The sequence below is a fragment of the Pelophylax lessonae genome (genome assembly GCF_965119305.1).
Source record: "Pelophylax lessonae genome assembly, chromosome: 3".
Classification (NCBI taxonomy): domain Eukaryota; kingdom Metazoa; phylum Chordata; class Amphibia; order Anura; family Ranidae; genus Pelophylax; species Pelophylax lessonae.
The window spans coordinates 73,998,675-74,024,370 of record NC_138770.1 but is presented as its reverse complement, the minus strand read 5'-3'; the positions used below and the strand labels follow the sequence as shown (position 1 = coordinate 74,024,370).

The 25,696-nt window shown below is 45.8% G+C and overlaps 1 protein-coding gene across 2 annotated transcripts in view; it reads left to right on the top strand.

Moving 5' to 3' along the window:
• The window catches only part of HADHB (hydroxyacyl-CoA dehydrogenase trifunctional multienzyme complex subunit beta), an 83,363-nt gene extending 58,516 nt beyond the window's left edge, over window positions 1–24,847 (top strand). For both annotated transcript variants that reach the window (XM_082248883.1, XM_082248884.1), the window contains exons 14-16: window positions 12,849–12,923; window positions 15,039–15,203; window positions 24,395–24,847. In XM_082248883.1, the coding sequence (XP_082105009.1) occupies window positions 12,849–12,923; window positions 15,039–15,203; window positions 24,395–24,430 (276 nt within the window). In that variant the 3' untranslated portion in view covers window positions 24,431–24,847. The remainder of the gene's footprint in view (window positions 1–12,848; window positions 12,924–15,038; window positions 15,204–24,394) is intronic.
• Window positions 24,848–25,696: the final 849 nt, after the last annotated feature.

The window sequence follows — 25,696 nt, the reverse complement described above, 5'->3', positions numbered from 1 at the left end:
AGATTCCATACATAAATCCTTTTTCAGCTAGCTTTTTTTCTCTGAATTGTTCCTGTGAGATCTACAAGCAATTATGCCTGATCTGGGCAACGGGCTGGATGCTGAGATCCAGTCGTCACCCCAGCCGGCCTACGAGCGCGTGCAGGCCCTAGCTCCGCGCTGGGTCGGCCGCGACATAGTCCCACTAGACGGGGACTGGCCCGCAGGTTAAACGTCCCGCCGAGTCGCATACGACCGGTCGGCGATCGAGTCGCAGCGTCCCTTTTGGCCGACATCCCCCCCCCCCCCCCCACTGAGCGGCGAGGGGTTTTGTCTTCTGTAGTGGCGCCCGCTCTGTTCCGGTTTGGTGAGTAAATGTTTCCCCCCTTTTCTTCATGGCTGACTGTGGTGGCCGCGGGCCCTTCCCTGGGACGGTCGGACCCCCATTTATCTGGGTTCCCCTGTGCACCCCCCACCTGTGGTGTCCCCCCCCAACCCTACCCCCCCCCCCCTTGGGGGGGGGGGGTGTTTGTGTGTGTGTGTGGGGTGGCTGGCTGTTCGTGCAGGCTGCTAAGGGGGCGGGGGATGGGGGGTCCCGATGGTGCGGACGGCTGTTGTGCGGGGGGGCTTCCTCCCTTGCTCCTCAGGGCCTACCTGCCGATGGATCGTCTGTTAGTGTTGGTGGGGGACCCCCCTTCCCGCCGCAGCGCGTGGGGCTGCCATTTTCTTGTAGCCTCCTCGTGTAGTTCATGGCGGCGGCCATCTTAGTACACCCAGCTCGTTTTTTCTTCAGAGCTGGGCTGCAGTGGGAGTTCCTGGAGGCGTGTGAGGGGGTGGAGCCCCTCCCCAGACCCGGGCACATCGCTCCACAGGCCTTTCTTTCCATGCGGACAGCGCTGCTGAGCGGTCCTCTACACTTCTGGTGCATCGGGTGGTGAGCCTTTTGGGGGTCTCTCTTCTCTCTCTGCGGGGGTCTCTAGGCACGCTGCCTGACCACTGGGGGGGCGCTGTAGCGCTGGGAGACATTTAAAAAAAAAAAAACCATGGACCCTGCTGCACTTGTGTCCCCACCTGATCCCCTCAAGGTGGCCGCAGGGCCCTCCGGTCCCCAGCTCACCATTGATGCGCTTTCGGCGGTCCTGGAGTAATTTTGTGTCCCAGGTGGAGGTGGCCTGTCAGGGGCGGGGGGGCTAAAAAGCGACACCCCCGCCCCCCCCGCCTACCCCTGTCTCATCTGATGCCTCAGATTCTGATTCTGAGCCAGTTGCTGCTGACGCGGGTCTCTCCTCTGGGGCTGTTGTCTCGCGCCCCGTGTCCTCTGATAGTGAGGATGACCTTTCTGCCTCCGCTGTAGCGCAAGACAAGGCGCTGGTGGACACGCTTTTTGTGTCTGTCTGGGAGACCCTAAAGCTGGAGGATGCAGCTGCGGATGCGACTGATACGGAGGTTGCCTTTGGCACTCGCAAGCCCTCCAGGGTGACGAAGGTTTTTCCTTTCCCAAATTCTTTGACGATATCATTAAGAAGGAGTGGGTGCGTCCGAAACGACCCCCTGGGATGCCCAAACGGATTGCTAGGCGCTACCCGTTTGAAGAGTCCCTCCTTAAGAAATGGACGGTGCCGCCTTTGGTGGATCCACCGGTCTCCAGGCTAAATAAGGCTACTGTTATCCCGTCCTTTAGGGATCCGGTTGATCGTAGGGCGGAATCTGTGTCCCGCTCTATGTTCTCCCTGGTGGGGTCGGCCTTCAGACCAGTGTATACCATTGCTCTGGTTTCGCAAACATTGACGGAATGGGCCAAGTTGTTACGCCGTGACCTAGAGGGGAGAAGCCTCCCCCCCTGCCGTGGCGGAGTTGCTGGACCAGATGGTGCAGGGGCTGCAGTTTGTTTGTGACGCCGTGCTGGATACTGCTCCACTGCTGGGGCATTTGTCGTTCTTGGCGGTGGTCCTTCGGCGCATGCTATGGTTGATGTGCTGGTCGGCGGATCAGGCTTCCAAAAAAGCCTTGACTGATCTCCCTTTTCAGGGGGATCACCTGTTTGGTGCTACCTTGTATGATATTATCAAAGGTCTCACTGGGGGCAAGAGCACCTTTCTCCCGCAGGCTGCCAAGGGTAAGGAACCTCGTCGCAGGCGGGGACCCTCCTTTTCAGCCCACAAGAAGTTTTTTTCGTTCCTCCGGGGCGGGTGACAAGGCGAAGCCTTCCAAGGCCCCCTCGGGGGGTTTCAAGAGACCCTGGTCTGGTAAGCAGAAATCCGGTTCTTCCGGACCTGAGGACAAGTCCGCTTCAGCCTGAAGGTGCGCCCCCACCCATGTCAGGGGTGGGGGGGCGTCTTTGCCGGTTCCCGGACCCGTGGCTCTCCAGGATTCAAGACAAATGGGTTTCACGAGGTCATACGGTTGGGATACAAGATCGAGTTTGGGTCAGTTACACCGGTGAGGTTCTTCCCTTCCCTTCCAATGTGCGACTGTCCCCGGATCGCCTAAGGGCTCTGTTGGGGGCAGTGCAGGACTTGATGCAACAGGGAGTGGTAGTTCCGGTTCCCTGTGGGGAACGTTTTCGGGGCTTTTACTCAAATCTGTTCACAGTGCCCAGGAAAGAGGGCAAGGTGCGTCCAATTCTGGACTTAAAGGCGCTCAATTGTTTTGTCTGGGTCCAAAAATTCAAGATGGAGTCCATTCGCACAGTGGTGGCTTCCCTGCATCAGGGGGACTTTCTGGCCTCCATAGGCATCAAGGATGATTATCTTCACATTCCCATTTATGCAGGACACCAACGTTATCTGCGCTTTGCTGTGGGAAAGGTCCATTATCAGTTTGTGGCGTTACCCTTTTGTCTCGCCTCTGCTCCCCGGGTCTTCACAAAAGTTTTGGCCCCAGTTCTGGTGCTGTTGCGGCAGTGGGGAATATCGGTTCTGGGCTACCTGAACGACCTCCTCCGCGCAGAGTCTCCACAGGCTCTGTTGCCAAAATTGGAGATCACCATGACCTCTTTGGAAGAGTTCGGGTGGCTTGTGAACCTGCAGAAGTCATCCCTGGTTCCCTCCAGGAGGCTGGACTATCTGGGCCTGACTTTGGATGCGTCCTTGGCCAAGGTGTTTCTACCTGCGGAGGAACTCCAGAAGATACAGTCGGCAACTCAGCTGTTACTGTCCGCCAACTGGCCGTCCCTTCGGACCTGCATGAGGGTTCTGGGACTGATGGTGGCGTCTTTCGAGGCAGTACCTTTTGCTCAGTTTCATACGAGGACTCTCCAAAAGGAGATTCTTCTCAAATGGAACTTGAATCCCGATTCCTTGGACAATCGGATTCGACTGAGCGAGCGGACCAGGGAGTCCCTGGTTTGGTGGCTTCGGTCTCCGATGCTCAGTCAGGGGAAGTCATTTCTTCCCATCTATTGGACGATTGTCACCACGGATGCCAGTCTATCCGGGTGGGGAGGGGTTCTCGGCAGGCTTTCTGCTCAGGGGCTCTGGTCCCTGGAAGAATCCAGGTTGCCGATAAATGTGTTGGAACTGAGAGCGATCAGGCTTTGCCTGGTTTACTGGACTGAGCGTCTTCGGGGCTGCCTGGTTCGGATTTAGTCGGACAATGCCACGGCCGTGGCTTATGTCAATCACCAGGGGGGCACCAAGAGTGTTCTGGCGGCCGTGGCCGGCATCCTTCGTTGGGCGGAACGTTTTGTTCCGGCTCTCTCCGCGGTTCACATTCTGGGCGTGGAAAATTGTCAGGCGGATTTTCTCAGCCGTCAGACCTTGGATCAAGGGGAATGGTCTCTTCATCCAGAGGTGTTTCACCAGTTGTGCCTTCGTTGGGGCACCCTGGATGTAGATCTGTTGGCGTCTCGGCTCAACCGGAAAGTGCAGAGGTTTGTAGCCCGCTCCCGCGATCCTCTGGAGGATGCCACAGATGCGCTGGTTGCCCCGTGGGGGCAGTATCAGCTGCTGTATGCCTTTCCTCCTCTCAAGTTGCTGCCGAACTTCTTCGCAGGATAGAGGCGGAAGGAATTCCAGTCATTCTTGTGGCTCTGGACTGGCCTCGTCGGGCCTGGTACGCCGACTTGGTCAGGCTGGTCGTGGACGCTCCTTGGCGACTTCCTCTCAGGGAGGATCTGCTGTCTCAGGGGCCGATCTTCCATTCTGCTTTACGGTCGCTGGCTTTGACGGCTTGGCTGTTGAGAGCCAGGTGCTGAAGGACAGGGGTTTGTCTGCTTCAGTTATTCCTACTCTGCTTAAAGCGAGGAAAGCGACTTCCAGAAAGCTTTATCATCGCACGTGGAAGTCTTATCGCGTGGTGTGAGTCCCTCGGGGTTCCTCTACGCTCTTACTCGTTGGCTCGGACCTTGGCCTTCCTGCAACGGGGGGTTGAGCAGAAACTGGCCTTGAGCACTATCAAGGGTCAGGTTTCAGCCTTGGCGATTTTCTTCCAGAGGCCACTGGCCACTCATTCCCTGGTGCGGAATTTCATCCAGGGGGTGCGGCACCTGGCACCAGGATGAGTACTGCCAAAACCCTTACAAAGTGTCCTCCAGCAGGCCACTGGTACAGTGTCTCTTATCAAACAATCAGAAACCGACTTCATGAAGGGGGCCTGAGGGCCGATGTCCTCTAATGGGCCTTGTACTCACTGCCTGGCACTGTGGAGCTCTATTTGGCATTTGCCATTGAACACCAGAATTGTCAGGTCCGCCACTGGCGCCCTGTGCTTTTCACAGATGAGAGCAGGCTCACTCTGAGCACATGTGACAGACATGAAAGGGTCTGGAGAAGCCGTGGATAATGTTATGCTGCCTGTAAAATCTTTCAGCATGACCGGTTTGGTGGTGGGTCAGTGATGGTCTGGAGAGGCATATCCATGGAGGGACGCACAGACCTCTCTACAGGCTAGACAATGACACCCTGACTGCCATTGGGTATGGTGATGAAATCTTGGACCTATTGTCAGATCCTACACTAGTGCAGTGCGTTCCTCCTGGTGCATGACAATGACCAGCCTCATGTAGTGAGAGTACGCAGCCAGTTCCTGGAGGATGAAGGAATTGATACCATTGAATGACTCCCACGCTCGCCTAACCTAAATCCAATAGAACACCTCTGGCACATTATGTTTTGGTCCATTCGACACCACTAGGTTGTACATCAGTCTGTTCAGGAGATCAGTGATGCCCCGGTCCAGATCTGGGAGGAAATACCCCATGAGACGTATCTGTTGTCTCATTAGGACGTTGTCAGGCATCCATACAAGCACTTGGGGGCCACGCAGACTGAGTACCATTTTGAGTTGCTGCAATGAAATTTCAGCAAAATGGATTAGCTTGATTTTCACTTTGATTTTCGGGGTGCCTTTGAATTCAGCCCTCTGTAGGTTGATAATTTTCATTTCTTTCTAACAATGTGGCATCCTTTCGTGCCTAACATTACCCAGTTCATATCAGTATAGATATCCAGCATGAGATTTTTTTTTTCCCTATTGAGATCTAATGTGTTTTCAAAGTGTGCATTTAATTTTTGGAGGTGTGTGTATATATATATGTATGTGTGTGTGTGTGTGTGTGTGTGTGTGTATATGTATGTATGTATGTGTATGTATGTATATATATATATATATTGCACAGTGTCTCTCACATAAGTGAGTACACCTCTCACATTTTTGTAAATATTTTATTATATCTTTTCATGTGACAACACTGAAGAAATGACACTTTGCTACAATGTAAAGTAGTGAGTGTACAGCTTGTATAACAGTGTAAATTTGCTGTCCCCTCAAAATAACTCGGCACACAGCCATTAATGTCTAAACCGCTGGCAACAAAAGTGAGTACACCCCCTAAGTGACAATGTCCAAATTGGGCCCAATTAGCCATTTTCCCTCCCCGGGGTCATGTGACTCGTTAGTGTTACAAGGTCTCAGGTGTGAATGGGACACAGGTGTGTTAAATTTGGTGTTATCGCTCTCACTCTCTCATACTGGTCACTGGAAGTTCAACATGGCTTCTCATGGCAAAGAACTCTCTGAGGATCTGAAAAAAAGAATTGTTGCTCTACTTAGACGGCCTAATCAATAAGATTGCCAAGACCCTGAAACTGAGCTACGGCACGGTGGCCAAGACCGTACAGCGGTTTAACAGGACAGGCTCTACTCAAAACAGGCCTCGCCATGGTCGACCAAAGAAGTTGATGCACATGCTCAATATCCAGAGGTTGTCTTTAGGAAATAGATGAGTGCTGCCAGCATTGCTGCAGAGTTTGAATGGGTGGGGGGTCAGCCTGTCAGTGCTCAGACCATACTCTGCACACTGCATCAAATTGGTCTGCATTGTCCCAGAAGGAAGCCTCTTCTAAAGATGATGCACAAGAAAGCCCACAAACCGTTTTCTGAAGACAACCAGACTAAGGAGATGGATTACTGGAACCATGTCCTGTGGTCTGATGAGACCAAGATAAACTTATTTGGTTCAGATGGTGTAAAGCGTGTGTGGCGGCAACCAGGTGAGGAGTACAAAGACAAGTGTGTCTTGCCTAGAGTCAAGCATGGTGGTGGGAGTGTCATGGTCTGGGGCTGCATGAGTGCTGCCGGCACTGGGCAGCTACAGTTCATTGAGGGAACCATGAATGCCAACATGTACTGTGACATACTGAAGCAGAACATGATCCCCTCCCTTCAGACTGGGCCAGCAGGGCAGTATTCCAACATAACGACCCCAAACACACCTCCAAGACGACCACTGCCTTGCTAAAGAAGCTGAGGGTAAAGGTGATGGACTGGCTAAGCATGTTTCCAGATCTAAACCCTATTGAGCATCTGTAGGGCATCCTCAAACGAAAGGTGGAGGAGTGCAAGATCTCTAACCTCCACCAGCTCCGTGATGTCGTCATGGAGGAATGGAAGAGGACTCCAGTGGTAACGTGTGAAGCTCTGGTGAACTCCATGCCCAAGAGGGTTAAGGCAGTGCTGGAAAATAATGGTGGCCACACAAAATATTGACATTATCACTTAGGGGTGTACTCACTTTTGTTGCCAGTGGTTTAGACATTAATGGCTGTGTGTTGAGTTATTTTGAGGGGACAGCAAATTTACACTGTTATACAAGCTGTACACTCACTACTTTACATTGTAGCAAAGTGTCATTTCTTCAGTGTCGCATGAAAAGATAGAATAAAATATTTACAAAAATGTGAGAGGTGTACTCAATTATGTGAGAGACTGCATTAGACTGTAAGCTCTCCTGGTACAGAAACTGACATCACTGGCTCAGTGTTCTCAGGACTGCTGAATATGTCAGAGCTATAGAATATGATTTATACTGTTATTGTTTTTTAGCTCTAACATATTCCGCAGTGCTGCACAGAGAACACTGAGCCAGTCAAATAATACTTTGTACCAGAGGAGCTTGCACTCCAATTTTTTAAATGTTTGCAATCCAATGTCCCATCACAGTCACACGCTGGTATTATTAAAACGTTTGCTATCTGTGTCTCATTGGGGGGGCTGATGTACATTCATTTGTCATGTACACACAACAGGAAGTGAGTGGAAATTGTTCCACAGCAAGGTAGATCAACTGCTACACAGTTGTCATCAGAATGAGTGTTGTTTCCTTTCACCTCCCCCCACCCCCACTTTTTCCTTGGCGATAGTGGTCATTAGGACAAATTAGGAAGGGCAAGTCTCCCCAGCGGGGACATGGTATTAGAAATTTAACAACTTTTCTGCCCTTTCCAAACCATATCCAAAAAGAACACAGAAAAAAGTTTTGCCATTTTAGATACATTTAATTTATTTTACTAGATACTCTTTCCCCTTTGTGGTCACTAGGTGGCGATCTTGTCATTGTCTGTAAATTTGCATTACCGCAGAGTGTGTTAAGCCTGCCATACATGGATCGAATTGGGCTGGTTCAGGAGGGACTGACTGAATATTCATCCATGTATGGACAGGTAGATGGCAGGTAACCTCAGGGCTTGTGGATGTTTACACGAGGGAGGATTTCACAAGTATCTTATGGGATGATTTTAGTTTAAACAAATGATCTGGCTACAGAGTCTGTCAGTCTGCAACTTCGAGTGCTAAAAGCTCCTGTCTTTTTCTTAAGTAGTCATCCGCAAGAATAATTTCTCAGCTCATTTCTTCTTGTCCTGAAAGATCATTTTTTTAGCTAGAATGGTGAGATGTTGGTGTTTGCTGAGTATTCAAAGAATATTCATAAAATTTTCCAAAATCGAGACATCTCACTACCCGCAGATTATGAAGCACAGTGGATGCCCCCCACCCCCATAGGTATGTTGACTAAGGTTAGTACAGATGTCATGCTCAGGCATTGGACTGCCCTGAGTAAATATGGTGACAATGTAAATCAAAGTAAAGGTGGGAGCATCTGCTGGGAGCTCGGCTGCCTTTATTCTGAATGCAATATTGTGATATCTAATCATGAGACTTCTGTTCATCATAAATACCTTCACCTTTTTTGTCATGATGACCATGGTCAACAGGACAGAAGGTAGTTCAGAAACAGTTGTCACTGGAACAGGAAGTGAAGGGAAACGTTTACAATAGTGAAAAAGATTTATTTTTTCACCCCACTTCCTGCTGTGTCACCGGAGCATGAAATACTGGACAATCTGCTTACCGAGACAAAGGACAAAAACAAACTTGCTAGGATTGGGTAACCATTCTCTTCTATATCAAAAACTAAAGGCTAAAAAAAAAAGGCTAAGATACACTTTGAAAGCTGACTTTTTGTCATTGTTCACACTGATGTGGTGCAGGATTTGCATAAATTCCTGTGCATTTCCCACACTGCATCACAATCCCACTTCGTTCATGCAATCCACTGTGGGTGTCAATGTTAACTCAATAGACCAGAAACTGGTAAAGCACTACCTATTAAAGTACATTCATCAAAAATCTTCAAATATAATAAAACTAGTGCATAACCGACAGCTATCCCTAATTATGAAAACATAACCTCAGTGTATCAATGTGTGCAAATATACAAATATGTAAACAAATATGTGCCCCAGTCGTGCCTCATTCGTGCCCCAGTCATGCCCCATCTGTGCCCACCTGTGCCACATCAGGGCCACTACAGTGCTTATCAGTGCCTCACAAAAGTGTGATAGGTAGTCAGGAAATTAGATTTGTAATGTTATATCCCTAGAACACCTAACGGTGCTCCCTGAATGTTGTATGTGGCCAGGCTGTGTAAAAGTCTTGCACATGTGGTATCGCCATACTCAAGAGGAGTAGCAGAATATATTTTGGGGTGTAGTTGCAAGTATGCATATACTGTGTGAGAAAAAAAATCTTAATTTTGCAAAGAATTATGGGAAATAGGTTACAACTTCAAAAAACTCACCATGCCTCTTACTATATACATTGGACTGTCTACTTTCCAAAAAGGGGTCATTTGGGGGGAAATTTGTACTTTCCTGGCTTGTTAGTGTCTCAAGAAATAGGATAGGCCGGAATGATCAATTTGGAATGATTGACACCATAGCTTGTAAACTATATAACCGTCACAAAGACCAAATAATAGATACTTATTTGGGTTATTTTTACTAAAGATATGTAGCAGGGTAACTTTTGGCCAAAATTTATGAAGAAAAATTAATAATTTCCAAAAGATTTTAAAACCGAAACAAAGAAAAATGCATTTAAAAAAAAAAAAAAAGAAACCCTGTCTTTTCATTTTAAAGCGCAAAAAATAAACCCAATGACATTTAATTTCCACAAAAAGAAAGCTCTATTTGAAAAAAAGGGGCACACATTTCATATGGGTACAGTGTTGCATGACTGAGTAATTGTCATTCAAAATGTGAGAGCACTGAAATTTGAAAATTGGTCTAGTTAGGAAGGGGGTATAAGTGCCCAGTGGGTAAGTGGTTAAATTCCCAGTTTGTGTGTGTGATCCCAGACACCACACAGCCTCTTCATTTATCCACCTCAGTGATCGACAATCCCCTTTTGGGTAGCCTCTCACCTGTTAGATTGGACCTCACCCAACAGGGAAGGTCATACAAGCATTTTATGTGAGGATCAATGAGCATTCTACTTTTACTCCTGAATTTCAAGTCTTCGACTCCTCATCCCAGGGACACAGCATAGGAACACATATATGAGAGGCAAAAGGAAGATCCAATAGTGTAGATTGATCAAGTGATAAATTTATTGAAGTAAAAACAGACTCACATTTCAGCAGTATCAAAACAGCATGTCAGTATAGTATCAATACACAGCGTCCTTCACTCCTCCTAGCGTGATACCGTCATCGCCCTCCTCACCTCACAGGACATTATTTTTTATCAAGTTTAAAGCGGAACTTTACCCATAACAACCTGACAGAGCATGTTCTTTAGCAAGGAACATACATTCCACATTATTAACCACTTAAGCCCCGGAAGATTTTACCCCCATTCCGACCAGTGGCTATTTTGCGATTCGGCACTGCGTGACTTTAACGGACAATTGCGCGGTCGTGCGACGCTGTACCTAAACAAATTTGGCGTCCTTTTTTTCCCACAAACAGAGCTTTCTTTTGGTGGTATTTGATCACCTGTGCGATTTTTTGATCACGCGCTATTAACAAAAAAAGAGCGTCAATTTTGCAAAAATAGCAATATTTTTCACATTTTTTTATATGAAATTCCCCCCCAAAAAAATGTAAAAATCAAATTTTTTTAACATTTTAGGCCAATTTGTTTTATGCTACATATGTTTGGTAAAAAAAATCGCAAAAAGCGTATTTTGATTGGTTTGCGCAAAAGTTATCGTGTTTACTAACAAAGGGAAAGATTTTTGTCATTTTTGTTGTGTTTTTTTTTTTAACGCGTAATGGCGGCGATCTGCGATTTTTTTTTTTTTTTTTTTTTTTTTTTTTTTTTTTTTTTTTTTTTTGCGGGACTGCGACATTGGGGCGGACAGATCGGACCCTTGACTGACATTTTTGACACTTTTGGGCGTACCAGTGACATTTCTACAGTAATCAGTGCTATACATATGCACTGTTACTGTAAAAATACACTGGTAGTGAAGGGGTTAACTTTATTTGGGAGGGAGGGGCTGTGTGTGTCCCTAGGGGCGTGCTTTCTACTGTGATTGGCTGTGGCTTGAGCTGTAAGGACACTGATCAACGGATGTACATAGTAGATCCGTGTGATCAGTGTTTTTACAGCGAGGAGAATGACAGGTGGCTTGTTTACACAAGCTGCCTGACATTCTCCCTCTCCCCCGCCGATCGCCGAGTGACCGGCGGACATCAGGTCCGCTGGTCACACACGCGCGGGGGGGGTCCGTGACCACGCGGGAGCGCGCCTCCGGGGGCGCGCGCTCGCTCCCTAGACCCTCACAAGCTAGTGACGTAGCCCTACGTCACTTTGCCTGTGAGGGGCTGGCTGCCGATGTCGATCGGCGTTAGGCAGTCGGCAAGTGGTTAATTATGCTGTCACCATTAGTATATGCTTTAATCTGCCTCCAGCCATTGCTCCTGTTTCTTCTTGCTGGAGGCTGCCATTTTGCTGAAGCCCGGATCCCCCTTAACAGCAGTAAATTATAAAGCAAGTCTAAACTTATCAATTTAACGGTTTCAAAAAAACGTTCAATTCATGGAATGCCAGGATTGCTAAGGGCTCGTTCATACCGTACGTGTATGAAAACAGGTGGAAAAACTGGGCAGATTTCACTTGCAGAGACATCAGTTTCACAGCAATTTTCATGCGTGTTTTCAGTTAATTTTTATTTTATTTTTTTTTAATGTTTTTATTAATTTTTCTTAAGATACATAAAGAACAAGAAAAAAAAAAAAGGGAAAGAGAGACCACAAATAAAAATTTACATTCATACATACATATAAATATGGCATTTCCAGATCAAATAAACTTTGATTATTCCTTGATCCCCCCCAAAAAGAGAAAATACACCAATGCCCCACACCTAAGGGATCCACCTTCTGTGAAATCTGTCTTGACACACACCTATAATAACCATATCTATTTAATGTAAGAGGAGCAAAACAAAAATTAGCAAATTCAGTGAATTTTTTTTATGCACGTTGACATCCATTTTCATGAGCATCAGTTATATGCCCTGTTCACACCAATGTTGATGTCAAGTCTGTTTTTTTTTTTTTTTTTTTTTTCAACCACACAGAAAACTGCATACAAGTTGCTGATTCCTGCACAGAAAAAGCTTGTGCATGTGATATCAGTGTTATGGTGTGAACAGGACAAAATAGAGAGAATTTTTCTTTTTTTTTTTTTTTTTTTTTGTGCATTTGCAGAATGCGTGCAGAAAAATTGACTTCTCTCTGCACCATGGGGTGAACAAAACCTAACTGTCACATTTTGCTTATGTCCTCAACCAAGCTATCAAACCATCAAATGGCAGTTGCAGATCAAACAGATGGCATCTTCCTTGACTGTAAAGGATAGGAGGGTTTATTTCTGCTTTAGGCCCCTTTCCCACAAGTTTCAGTCTCAAGTCTCAGGACGCACAAGTGTGAAAGGGGCCTAAGCCTAAACGAAGTAAGAGGAGTGTTTGTACTTACCTTGGTTTTCAAACTTTGCGGTTTCTGGTGTGTAAATTCCTGCTCCTCCTGCCAGCTCCGAGGATCAGTGATGGTGAACCTTGGCACCCCAGATGTTTTGGAACTATATTACCCATGATGCTCAAGTACACTGCAGAGTGAATGAGCATCAGAGGAAATGTAGTTCCAAAACATCTGGGGTGCCAAGGTTCACCATCACTGTAACCTAGGTCATCATAGGATGTGCAAGCCAGTGGGAGGAATATTGAATTCTACAAAAAGCATGCCCTGCATCAGCAGACCTTGAGGGTTCTTTTTAACATTTGTGTTTTTTCTCCTTGTATAGGGGCAGATCCTGGCCAATTTGAAAGCAATGGATTCTGAGTTTTTTGCCCAGAATTACATGGGAAGGAAGACAAAGGTGACTTGCATAGCTTTCTTTATTTTTTTATATTTTTTTCTCTCCTATCAATATAATACATTTAGCCCTTGGCTCTGGAAATGACTATGCTGCTCATAACAACCAATCAGATTTTTACCTTGAGATGTTTTTCTTTATATACCTTACGTCCAATATACATACATATATATATATACATACATATATATATATATATATATATATATATATATATGCATCTTACTATTTGGTGCCCCAGTTCGGCTGTATGTGGCAGGTATAGGTCTGAAGCCCCTTCCAAGGTCCATGGGGGCTCATGTGCTTTCTGTTGAACTACTTCCGGACCGCCCACCGCATATATACTGCGGCAGGGCATCCCGGCTGAGCAAAATCGCTATAATAGATATGTGATTTTTGTGCAGGGGTTTTCGGCAGCGCTCCTGCTGTGGTTAGCCAATCAGCGGGTCCGGTGGCCGTGATGGCTGCCGACCACCCGTGATTGTGCAGGGGGAAGGACAGAAGGGCTGTCTGCCTATGTAAACAAGGCAGATGGCTGTTCTGTCAGAGGAAGAGAGCAATCTTGTGTTTCAGCTAAGCTGAAACGCAGATCTTTTTTTCTCTCCCCCCCCCCCCCCCCCCCAAGTACATCCATCCCCCCACACAGTTAGAAAGCATTCCCTAGGAGCACGCTTAACCCCTTGATCACCCCCTTCCCTGCCAGTGTCATTTTATATAGTAACAGTGCATTTTTTTTTTAGCACTGATCACTGGTCCCCAAAAAGTGTCAGTGTCAGATTTGTCCGACGCAGTGTCGCAGTCCCGCTAAAAATCGCTGATTGCCGCCATTACTAGTAAAAACAGTAAAAAAAAATAATAAATAAATGTATCCCCTAGTTTGTAGATGCAATAACTTTTGCGCAAACCAATCAAAATACACTATTTTTTTTTTTTTTTAACAAAAATATGTAGCAGAATACATATTGGCCTAAATTGCTGGAAAAAATGTTTTATTTTTTTTTATTGGGAATGTTTGATAGCAGAAAATAAATATTATTATTATTATTATTATTATTATTATTATTATTATTATTTATTTATTTTTTTTTTTTTTTTTTTTTTTTTTTTAAATTGTCAATCTTCTTTTTTTGTTTGTAGCACAAAAAATAAAAACCGCAGAGGTGATCAAATACCACCAAAAGAAAGCTCTATTTGTGGGGAAAAAAGACCTCAGTTTTATTTGGGTACAGCATCGCAGGACCATGCAATTGTCAGTTAAAGCAACGCAGTGCCGTATTGCACAAAATGGCCTGGTCATTAAGGGGGTAAAACCTTCCAGAGCTAAAATGGTTAAAGATCCTCAAAAAAATCTTTAATTGGTTAAAATAAATGCATTTTAATCACAAAAGGGTTGTAAACAGATGCCTCTTAGATAATTTTCATAAGAAACATCTTATTTCTCAATTAGTGCTTCATTTGAAGACCGACCTCTAATATCGTGGCTAATGCGTTTCGAGGCAGCACCTCTTCATCAGAGTATCACTGGAGACTCGCTGCCTGAAAACGCGTTAGCCAGGATTTTAGAGGTCGGTCTTTGAATAAAGCACTAATGGATGGAGATGTTCCTTATAGAAATTATGTAAAAAAAAAACTATCTTTATGTACAGTATACTTATTTTAACCAATTAAAAATTTAATAAAGATTAAATAAATCAAAAAAAGAATAAATAAAGACCAAAATAAATATTTTTGTAGATTTTGCACCATGACCGTGCATTCTCAGTTTCATTTATGGTTTTTCTGAGGATTCCCCGGTCTGGAGAGAGATTCAAGGAAGTGGATGTTTTTTCTACTAGATTATGTTGAGGAAAGAGACTAATAGACTGGTAATAGACCTTTGGTAGGCATAGACATGTAGATTCCATTGCTTTTTGAGTGCTAAGATTAGTTTATTATTTTTGGTGGTTAGGGCAAATCAATAGTTTACTCTCAACTTTATGTTCTGCATTACCCCCCCCCCCCCCCCCCCAAACATCTCTTCTCCTCCAGATCCTGTTCCTTGTATTATTATTTTTTTTTCTACATTGTTCCTGTAGTGATAAACTGCTTTTATTTACGCCCTGTGACAAATTCTTGCAGGTCGGCGCTCCTCCCCTGGAGAAGTTTAACACCTGGGGTGGATCACTGTCTCTCGGTCACCCTTTTGCCGCTACGGGTGTTCGGCTGGTGATGGCAGCTGCTCACCGGCTGAAGAAGGAAGGAGGACAATATGGACTGGTAGCAGCGTGTGCCGCTGGAGGACAGGTGAGCTTTTCACATGGTCTACTCGGTGCCTTTGTTTTGGATTTTATGTTCATGTGATTTGCTCAATCTTCATCATTTGTGTGTAGTTTTCTAAATACATGTGCTTGTATGAGCAGCCATGATTACTTATTTATGAAGGGTGCTAGAGACCTAGGTTGCAGTTGTCCCACATCCCTAAACGAAATGCAAGAACAGAGGTTCCCCTAAACGGGACTTTTAAGGCACTTGGAGGGTAAAATGTAAAGAATTGAAAATGTATAAAGAATTTAAATTTTATTAAGTACAAAAAGGATTAACAATAAGTTAAAATGGCATGTACAAGCATGGGTTGGACAGAAAGACAAAACTCATAACGCTAGAACTACATAACCCGACATGTTTCGAAGTCAAAAGATTGCTCCTTCTTCAGGGGTGGTTCAAGGCGGTACTAGAGTTAGGTCAAAACTGGACTTTCATTGCATGTACAAGAGTTAAAAACATCTGATTGGTGTGGATTCATCCGGCGATATACATGGTAGTAAATTGTAATTAAGTCAGATAACTGAGACCTCGGAGGTTAAGGCCGGGGGGGGGGGTGCCCCACATGGATCTGAGCATCTGAAGTCCTTAGAGGGGAGGGGCCAGGAGCATTCCCAAATGGTGTGGGGTCTCCAATAGAAATAATGCCGATCTGTGGGGATAGGCAGAAAACTCTAGCGTTATGAGTTTTGTCTTTCTGTCCAACCCATGCTTGTACATGCCATTTTAACTTATTGTTAATCCTTTTTGTACTTAATAAAATTTAAACTCTTTATATATTTTCAATTCTTTACATTTTACCCTCCAAGTGCCTTAAAAGTCCCGTTTAGGGGAACCTCTGTTCTTGATTACTTATTTAAAGCAGAACTAAACCCATCGATTTAACAGTGTCAAAAAAAACGTTACATTTCCAGCATTTGCCAGGAAAGTAACTGTAACTGTCACATAGGCTGTGCTCTTAACCATACTGTCAAACCATCCAATGGCTTTTGATCACATGTGCAGCATCATGGCAGTTGAAGATCAACAAGCAGCTTCAGCAGCTTCCTTGGCTGAAAAGAATAGGAGGGTTTAGTTCCGCTTTAAAGCGGAGCTCTAACCCCACCCCCCACCCCCACACCAAATTAAAAGTCCGCACCTACAAATACTGTAGCTTTTTTTTATCAGCTCTCGGGTGCTACCGCCGCCATTCCTTGTAAGGGAAACCGGCAGTAAAGCCTTGCGGCTTCACTCTTTCCAAACATAAATAAATAAATGCAAATGTGCGGTATGGTGGGTGCAATGGTAGGCTCCTGCAGACTCTTCTCCAGCTTTAGGTTTGTGTTGAGGATCAGACTTTAAGGCCAGGTTCACATATCTCCGGCCACAGGTTTCCAGCATGGGGTCTGGTGCGTGTCTGTACATGGATTCAGGTGTGATTCAGGTCGGAATTTTTGCCTGAATTTGCACCTGAACCAGACCCAAGCACTCACAGGACCCTTTTGCAATCCGCTCTGTAACTGCCCAGGAGCTGTGTGAACAGGCTTCATTGGTCATGTGGAAAACCCGCATCCAATTTGCATGTAGTTCAACACGGCCTCAGGGTGCTAGAGGAAAGTTAAATGGGCTACGAGTGCTTTGATTACCACCACACATTGACAACTGACACAGTAGCAGATGTGACCTCATTGATTGCAAATCGAGCTGCTGGTGTTGGAAAGAAGAGCCCCCTCACATTGTCAGGGGGGTCTGCTAGGGAACATGTTGCATGTTACACCCTAAGTATGTGTGTAACATGGTCCCTAAAGTGAAGTTCTGGGTGCACACTGTATTTTAAATTAATTTAAAGTTGTTTTTGTTTTTTTTTTATAAACCTAAAAAAAAAAAAACGTTGCGTCAGCTTAAAAAAAACTTTAGGAAACCTTAAAAATAACCGAAAATAGTTGCGTTCCTACTTACAAAGATCTAATATATTAAAGATGTCATGGTAAGGAGTAATTGTGTGCAGTAAGTTGATATTTTGGTCATTTTGCTGCCCTTTGTTACACATTTCACACTGCTGCGATTGTTATCTATGATTAAAGATGTTGTAATTCCTCCAGGTAAACTTGTTTTGTCTTGTTATTCCTGCTGTGGTGAAGAGGCGCAGGCTGTGGATAAATATAACCTCATTTACCTTGTCTGTTATTATTCCTGTCTGATCTGCTCCCTGGATTTCATTGTCAGAGGAAAATCTCAGCACATTATTAATTATCAGGAGGTTGACTCAGTGTTTGTGAGTTGTACCTCCTCGGGAGGGGGAGAGAATTCCCTGATCTCTGAGCAGAGAATAGAACACACAGCACCTGTCACTGCTCTCCCTTGGATCGCGCTGTCGTTTCTGTCTCTATTGTGTGTTTTATCTTTGTTAGTCAAACATCCGCACCTGAGCACATCGCGCTTCCCTGCAATCACCAATGATGTCTGCTGAAAGGTTCATGGAGGGTGCTATCACACGTTAAATCTTCTGACATGTAGTGCTTTTGTTTGAGTGTGTTTTTATATACCGTGTGTATATGTATACAATATATATATATATATCATTTTTTTTTAAGTTCAGGACTGAAATTTTGTTTAAATGTTTTTTCATTTTTTTTAAAGAGGCATCATAGTATTATTAAAAAACATTCTTTACATTTTCAGCCAACTCCAGGTTCTTTCATATGTCCATAATCTAAGGCCCCTTTTTGGGTGGACCAATCGGATCCTCTAGTCTCCTCTATGGAGTGGCGGCTGTCAACCGACATGGGTCCGTTGACATCTGATCCAATCCTATCTGCAAAAAACAGACGGATGGCAGTCAGGTGTAAACAGACAGGCAGTCCATTTACACCTGACTGCCCATAGAGGAGAGCAGGCTGTCTCCGTGTCCGCTCTGCATAAGTGGAGCGGACAAGCCATCCCGGGGGGGGGGGGGGGGGGTTAAATGTAGGCCAAATTCCAGCTCCATATAATTGGTTACAGCAAGCAGTTGTTTTCCTTTTGGGTTAAAGGTCCTCAGGAACAGATGTCCTTTTTGGAAGCTTTCCTCATCTCTTGCCCAGTGACAGTTGTGACCACTTCAAATAAAGGGATTATCCTCCCCAATGGGGACACAGACAGCCATGAAAAAAATCTGAAGAAAGATCATCTCAACTTTACCTACCCTATCTCAAACTATAAAAAAAAAAAAAAGTTTCTCTTACGTCCATTGATGGACACAGCTCTTGATCTTCTTAACCATTGGGTTATACTGCCCCCTACAGGAGTAGGACACTAGGCAGAAAAAAAGTCTGACCGCCTATGGGCAGTCCCAGGGGCTATCTTTGCTATAGGTACTCAGTTTTTTTCTGCCTAGTCAGGAGTATGAACCTAGTTCCTTGGAAACTTTTTTTTTTTTTAAAGACTTTTTTTCTTGTGTTTTTTTTTTTTTTTTTCCTGTGAGATCTACAATCCACTGCCGGACTGGGCGACGGGCTGGATAATCTAAATCCAGTGGTCATCCCAGTCTGGCCAGTGAGCGCGTGCAGGCCTAAGCTCCGCGCTAGGTCGGCTCCAACATAGCTCCACCGGACGGGGGCTGGCCTGCGACTTAAACTCCTCGCGAGGTCGCATACATCCGGGTCTTGGCCAGAGTCACAGCGTTCCTCCTGGCCGACAGCCCAATTTTGATGCCGAGGGGTTCTGTCTGGAGTGGTGCCCGCTTTGTTCCTGGTATGGTGAGTAGCTGCCCCCCCCCTCTCCCCCTGGAGGGTTTTGGGGTGGACGTGGGCCCCTCCCATGGGACGGTCGGACCCCTGGGTTCCCTTTCTTCCCATTGGGCACCCCCCTCATCTCTCCCCCCCCCATCCTACTACCCCCTTCCACTTCTGCTAGGGCTGTGTGGGTGGTCTGGTCCACCTCCTTGGGTGGGGGCAGGACGCTATACTGGCGACGGGAGCAGGGGGGAATTGTTTCATTTCCAGATAGCCGCACGTGCAGTGCAGATTCTCCTGGTGGCTGTGGTGCCTGGTTTCTGCAGGGAAGTGAGTCTGGTGGGGTCCTCTCCCTCTCTGCTGAGGATCGATTGGTGCTCTATGACTGGCAACCAGGCGGTGCTGCCAGATCGGTGGGGGTTGTCCCTGATTGTATCTGTACGTGAGACCTTAAAGATGGAGGACGCAACTGCGACAGAGGCTCAGGTTCCCTTTGGCACTCACAAGCCATCCAGAGCCGCAAAGGTGTTCCCTTTCCCCTCCTATTTTGACAAATTTATCGCTAAAGAGTGGGGACGACCAAAGCGTCCCCTTGGGGTCCCTAAGCGATTTGCTGGGCGATACCCCTATGAGGAGTCCCTTCTTAAGAAGCGGACTGTTCCACCGGTGATGGACTCTCTGGTTTCCTAATTAAACAAGGCAACCATGATTCCCCGGCCTTTAAGAACCCAGCTGACAGGAAGGCAAAGGCTGTGGCCCACAATATGTACACCCTGGCTGGTTCGGCATTGAGGCCGGTATTCACCATTGCCCTGGTGTTGCAGACTCTGACCAAATGGGCTAAGCTTTGCACCGTGACCTGGAGGGGGAGCCACTCCCCCCTGCCTTTGCTGAGCTGGCGGACCAGCTGGTCCGGGGGCTGCAGTTGATCTGTGATGCCTCTTTGGATGTGACTCCCCTAGTGGCTTCATTCTCTTTTGGCAGTGGTCGTTCGGCGTGTTTTTTGGCTCAAATGTTTGTCTGTGTACCAGATTTCTAAAAAGGCTTTGACTGATCTTTCCTATCAAGGAGATCGCCTGTTTGGTACTACCCTGGATGAAATCATTAAAGGTCTCACAGCGGGGAAGAGTACCTTTGTTCCGCAGTCTACTAAGGGCAAGGACCCTCGTCGTAGACATGAGCTCTTCTTCTTGGCTCATAAGCAGTTTTTTCATCCCTCAGGGTCGACTGACAAGGAATCGAATCCTTTCAGGGCCTCCTCTGTAGGATCAAGACGAACTTGGTCTGGAAAGTCAACAGCAGGCTTCTCCAGACCAGCGAACAAGCACCCTTCAGCATGAACATGCGCCCTTACCAGTATCTGCGGTGGGGGGACATCTTCGCTGGTTCCCGGATCCCTGGTACAAGACAAGTGGGTCCACAAAGTCATACATTCCGGCTACAAGATCAAGTTTCGTTCTTACCCTTTGGAAAGTGTCCTTCCTTTCAACGAGCAGCTGTCCCTGATTTGCTTACAGGCTCTCTTTGGGGAGATGCAAGACCCTTTGCTTCAAGAGGTGATCATCCCGGTTCCGACTTCGGAACGTTTTCAGGGGTTTTTAATCAAACCTGTTTTACATTCCCCAGGAAGGAATGCAAGGTGCGTTCAATTATAGACCTTAAGGTGCTGTGCTGCTTTGTGCAGGTACAGAAGTTCAGAATGGAGTCCAATTGCACGGTGGTGGCTTCCCTGCATCAGGGAGATTTTCTTGCCTCAATCAACATCAAGGACGCCTACCTGCACGTTCCAATATGTGTCTGTCACCAGCGATTCCTCTGGTTTGCCATGGGAGAGGAGCATTATCAGTTTGTAGCATTACCCTTTGGTCTCGCCTCCGCTCCTTGGGTCTTCACGAAAGTGTTGGCCTGGGTGCTAGCATTGTTATGTCAGCGGGGGATCATGGTCCTTAGCTACTTGGATGACCTTCTTCTGCAAGAATAGTCTCCTACTGCGTTAGTGGAAAACCTGGAGATCACCATACGGACCCTGAAGGAGTTTGGCTAGTTTCTGAATCTTCCACAAAGCTAGACTATCTGGTTCTGACTCTGGACTTGGCTCTAGCCAGAGTTCTCCTTCCTCTGGACAAACTCCAGAATTTGCAGGCTGCAATTAGTCTCCTGCTGTCCAGGAGATGGTCATCCATCCAGATTTGCTTGAGGGTGCTGGGCCTGATGGTGGCAACCTTTTGAGGAGGTCCCGTTTGTACAGTTGCATAGGAGGTCCCTGCATAGGGAGATTCTAATTAAATGGGACAAGAATCTGCAGTCTCTGGACAACCAAATCCAGGTGAGCCAGGGTATAAAAGGGTCCCTGATCTGGTAGCTTCGTTTTACGGCGCTCCGGCAGGGCAAATCCTTCCTCCCCCTTGTATTGCACGGTGGTCACCACCAATGCCAGCCTGTCTGGGTGAGGAGACGTTCTTGACAGAAATCCTGCTCAGGGGGTCTGGACCCTGGAAGATTCCAGACTACCGATCAATGTCCTGAAGCTCTGGGCGATCAGACTATGCCTGGAACATTGGACGAATAGTCTAAAAGGATGTACAGTGCAGATTCAATTAGACAATGCCATGTCCGTGGCTTATGTCAATCACCAAGGGGGCACAAGAAATGTCCTAGTGGCTCTGGTGGTAGCTGGCATTCTCAGGTGGGCAGAACGTTTAGTTTTAAGCCCTCTCCGCCGTACACATTCTTGGAGTGGAAAACTGGCAGGCACATTACCTAAATTGACAGGCGTTGGATCAGGTGGAATAGTCTCTTCATCCGGAGGTGTTTAATCAGTTGTGTCTCCGGTGGGGCACCCCCAAGGTGGATCTGTTGGCGTCTTGGTTTAACCGAAAGGTGCAGAGGTTCGTGGCATGGTCACGGATCCTCTGGCGGATGCCACAGACACGCTGGTGGCCCCGTGGGGTAAGTATCATCTGATTTACACCTTCCCTCCTCTCAGGCTTCTGCCAAGACTTCTACGAAGGATTGAGGCAGAAAGGATTCCAGTCATCTTAGTGGCCCTGGACTGGCCTAGGCAGGCCTGGTACGCTGATCTGGTGCAGCTGGTCACTGATGTTCCTGGGAAGCTTCCTCTCAGGGAGGATCTGCTGTTCCAAGGGCCAATCTTCCATCCTGCTTTACAGTCGCTGGCTTTGATGCCTTGGCTGTTGAAAGCCAGGTGCTGAAGGATAGGGGTGTGTCTCAATCGGTGATTCCAAACGCTGTTTAAAAATCTGCTTCTGGGTAGATCTACCATTGTACGTGGAAGATGAATATCGCGTGGTGAGTCTCTTGGGTTTCATCCTTGCTCTTTCTCGTGGCTCGGATCTTAACCTTCTTTCAATGGGGGGGGGGGTTGCACAGAAATTAGCCTTGAGTACCTATAAGGGCCAGGTGGCAGCTTTGACGGTCTTCTTCCAACGATCCTTGGCCACACACTCCCTTTCTTGAGGGTGTTTGACATTTGGTTCCACCAGTGCAGTCTCTCCGTTGCCATCTTGGGACCTCAATTTGGTGTTTTCGGTCCTCCAGAAGCCTCCCTTTGAGAATCTTTGGGAGACTCCCTTGCTTACGCTGTCTCAGTAAGTGGCTTTTATGGTGACTATCACCTCTGCACGCAGAGTGTCGGAAGTGGTGGCGTTATCTCTGTGAATCACCAAGTAAGGTGAATGACAGGATAAGGTAACTCTTCGGCCCTGTTTGTCGTTTTTTCCAAAGGTTGTCTGATTTATATTTGGATGAAGACATTGTGTTGCCTTCCCTGTGTTCCAGGCCAAAACATCCTAAGGGAATTGCCTTGCATGCTGTGGATGTGGTTCAGGCAATTAGGGTGTACCTGGCAGCTACAGAGTCTTTTAGGAAGTCAGACTCCCTATTAGTGCTTACGGGTCTCGGAAAGGGTTGCCTGCTTCCTCTGCAACCATTTCCAGACAGACTGTAATTCAGGCCTATTACATCAGGGGTCCAGTTCCTCCTTTACCTGTCACGGCGCACTCTACTTGGGCGCTCAGTGCCTCCTGGGCCTTCCATCATCAGGCGTCGGTAACGCAGGTATGCAAGGCAGCCACCTTGTCGTCGGTGCACACTTTCATAAAGTTCTACAAAGTGGATGTGTTGGCATCTGTGGATGCTTCTTTTGGCCGCAAGGGTTTTTGCAGGCTGCGGTTTAGAGGACCAGGTCCTCTTTGAGGGTGTATTTTTTATTTTTTTTCAGGTGGGCTCCATTTGTTTTGGTTGAGCTCCTGCTGCCTGGTTGGCTACTGTTGAGCCTTGGGAATTTCTTTTTCACTGTTCCCATCCCTCATGTTTAACACTACTTTGGGACGTCCCAGTGGTTAAGAAGGTTAGGAGCTGTGTCTGTGAATGAATGAAAGAGAAAATTGGATTTTTGACTTACCGTAAATCCATTTTTCTGATGTTCATTGACGGACATAGTACCCCACTGTGGAGTTTCAATTCTTCTGACACTGCTTGTAACAAAACTGAGTACCTAATAGAAGTGGGAGGGAGTATAGCCCCTGGGACTGCCCATAGGCGTAGCCAGACTTTTTTTTTTTTTTCTGCCTAGTGTCCTACTCCTGTAGGAGCAGTATAACACAATGATTAAGAAGATCAGGAGCTGTGCACGTCAATGAAAATCAGAGAAATGGATTTTACGGTAAGTCAAAAATCCCATTTTTGCCGAGATAAACACTTTAAACTGACCATGCCATGAGTGTGGCATATATTAGGGTGGTTCTATCCTCACCTAACACCTCATCCCCCTCAATTCTGCTCTATTAACATCTACCTTTTTTAGTTTATTTATTTTTTTAACTGCCCCTTAACCTGAACTTCTGATATCAAATAAGGAGGGATACACAGGGCTGGACTGGGAGTGCCTGCATTGTTCAGTGATGGTCTCTGTCCTTTATGCATAAGTCAATGCATAATGACATGCTAAGAGAAAGGAGTGGTAAAGCTATGACCTGGGCTGTGCAGCCAGAAGAGAGAAAGTGAGATCCCAGCAGCTAGGAGAACTTCAGGAAAAATCATAAGACGCGTTGGGGTTGATTTACTGAAGGCAAATAGAATGTTCACTTTGCAAGGGCATTTGCTCTCTGCAAAAAAAAAAAAAAAATATCCCCAGAGCTTAGTGAATGGGTTGAAACTCTGCTGACTTCCATCATCCAATCATGCGCAAGCAAATAATGCTGTTTTTATTTTCCTTGTATGTGATCAGGTATTCTTTGCAAAGGAAAACTTCACTGCATTCACTAAGCTCTGAAGAAATTTGTTTTGCAGACACTTTCAAATCTAACAGTGTATTTGCCTCGCCCCAAAGTTTTGCACGTATGCATGCATTATTTTTACTTTGTAATTTCAGTTTTTATAAAAACAAAATGTATCTTTCAGTGAATGTAGACAGCCTTGTGTAGTTTTGATGGACATTTTTTTTTTTTCTTTCTGTTTTAGGGTCATGGAATGATTGTGGAGGCCTATCCTCAATAACATGTATCTCCGTTTTACTGTCCCAGCCTATGCACCAGAGCAATGCACTAATAACAAAGAATGTCTCCCTCCTGTGAAGGTTAATTTTGCCGCACTGTAAATATTTTTTTAGTTGCCTTGTCTGCGGTTTTCAATACAATACTGATTTGTACTGAGCACCAAGCAAATCCTACAATATCGGATTCAATTACCTAATGATGGATGGGGCCTATGTAAGCGCCCATGACCCTTTCCATGTCCTGCGCAAGAAAAAAGGAGTTGTTGCTAAAATACAGAAGATCAATTGTTGCTGAATAAAACCTGTAGTGCTCACAGCTTTGAAATGAAAATCTGGAAATATGAACTGTGTCAGCGTCTCTGCAGGAATTGCGGAGTTATAAGAAGTTTTGAAAATTAATAAAAATGTAATTTAGCAAATTTGTTTTGTTTTATTTAGAGCAAAGCACCAAAATTACTTTTTTTTAAAGGAAGGAAGCTCCAAAAGTCTAAAGGGCGCTTGTTTGTTACTAGAATAGACGAAGGTTCACATTGTTGCATGTTAGTGCAGTGATCTTTTTTGTAAACTGCCTAGGGTAAAGAAATTTGTGCTTTCACTGGAGCTGGTTTTCAGACACACACACAAGCTTTTTTTAAAACCTGTTTTCGTGCACAGTATCTAATTTTAAAGTCAACCTGTATTGTCATGGGAGAACTTTGGAAGCCACCATTGCTGACCTTGTCTAGTTGTTTCATCTGTCTTGTGTCTTAACCTCCCTGGCGGTATTCCCAAGTGTGGTTCAGGGTTAATTTTCAGTACCAAAAGCGGTAACCCCGAGCCACACTCGGGATTATCCCACAATGTTACTCACCTTCCTTTTTTTTTTTTTTTCTTTTTTTTTTTTATTTATCTTTTTCCTTTTTTACATACAGAATCCAAACAACAAGATAGAAAAATATAAAACAACAGTATTAATACAGCCAAATACCTGGGGAAAACACTCCAAGGCCATGTATAATAGTTTAGTAAGAAGAACATAACGCAGAGAAAGAAAAGAAAAAAGAAATTAGCAAAATTCAGCCTGAGCCTATTTGGGTTGCATCCCTCATGTTGCCAAGAGAATCCGCCGTGTCCTAGAAGAATACCCTTCAGTGAATCTAAAAAGGGTGTATCATATCTGCCAGGGTCTCTCCTGAAAATGTATATTCCAGAAATCATCTCCATCTGGTAAAAAATTTCGGGGTAGTACGTAGGTTTGAGAGCATAGCATCAAGTCTTTCCAGTTGACA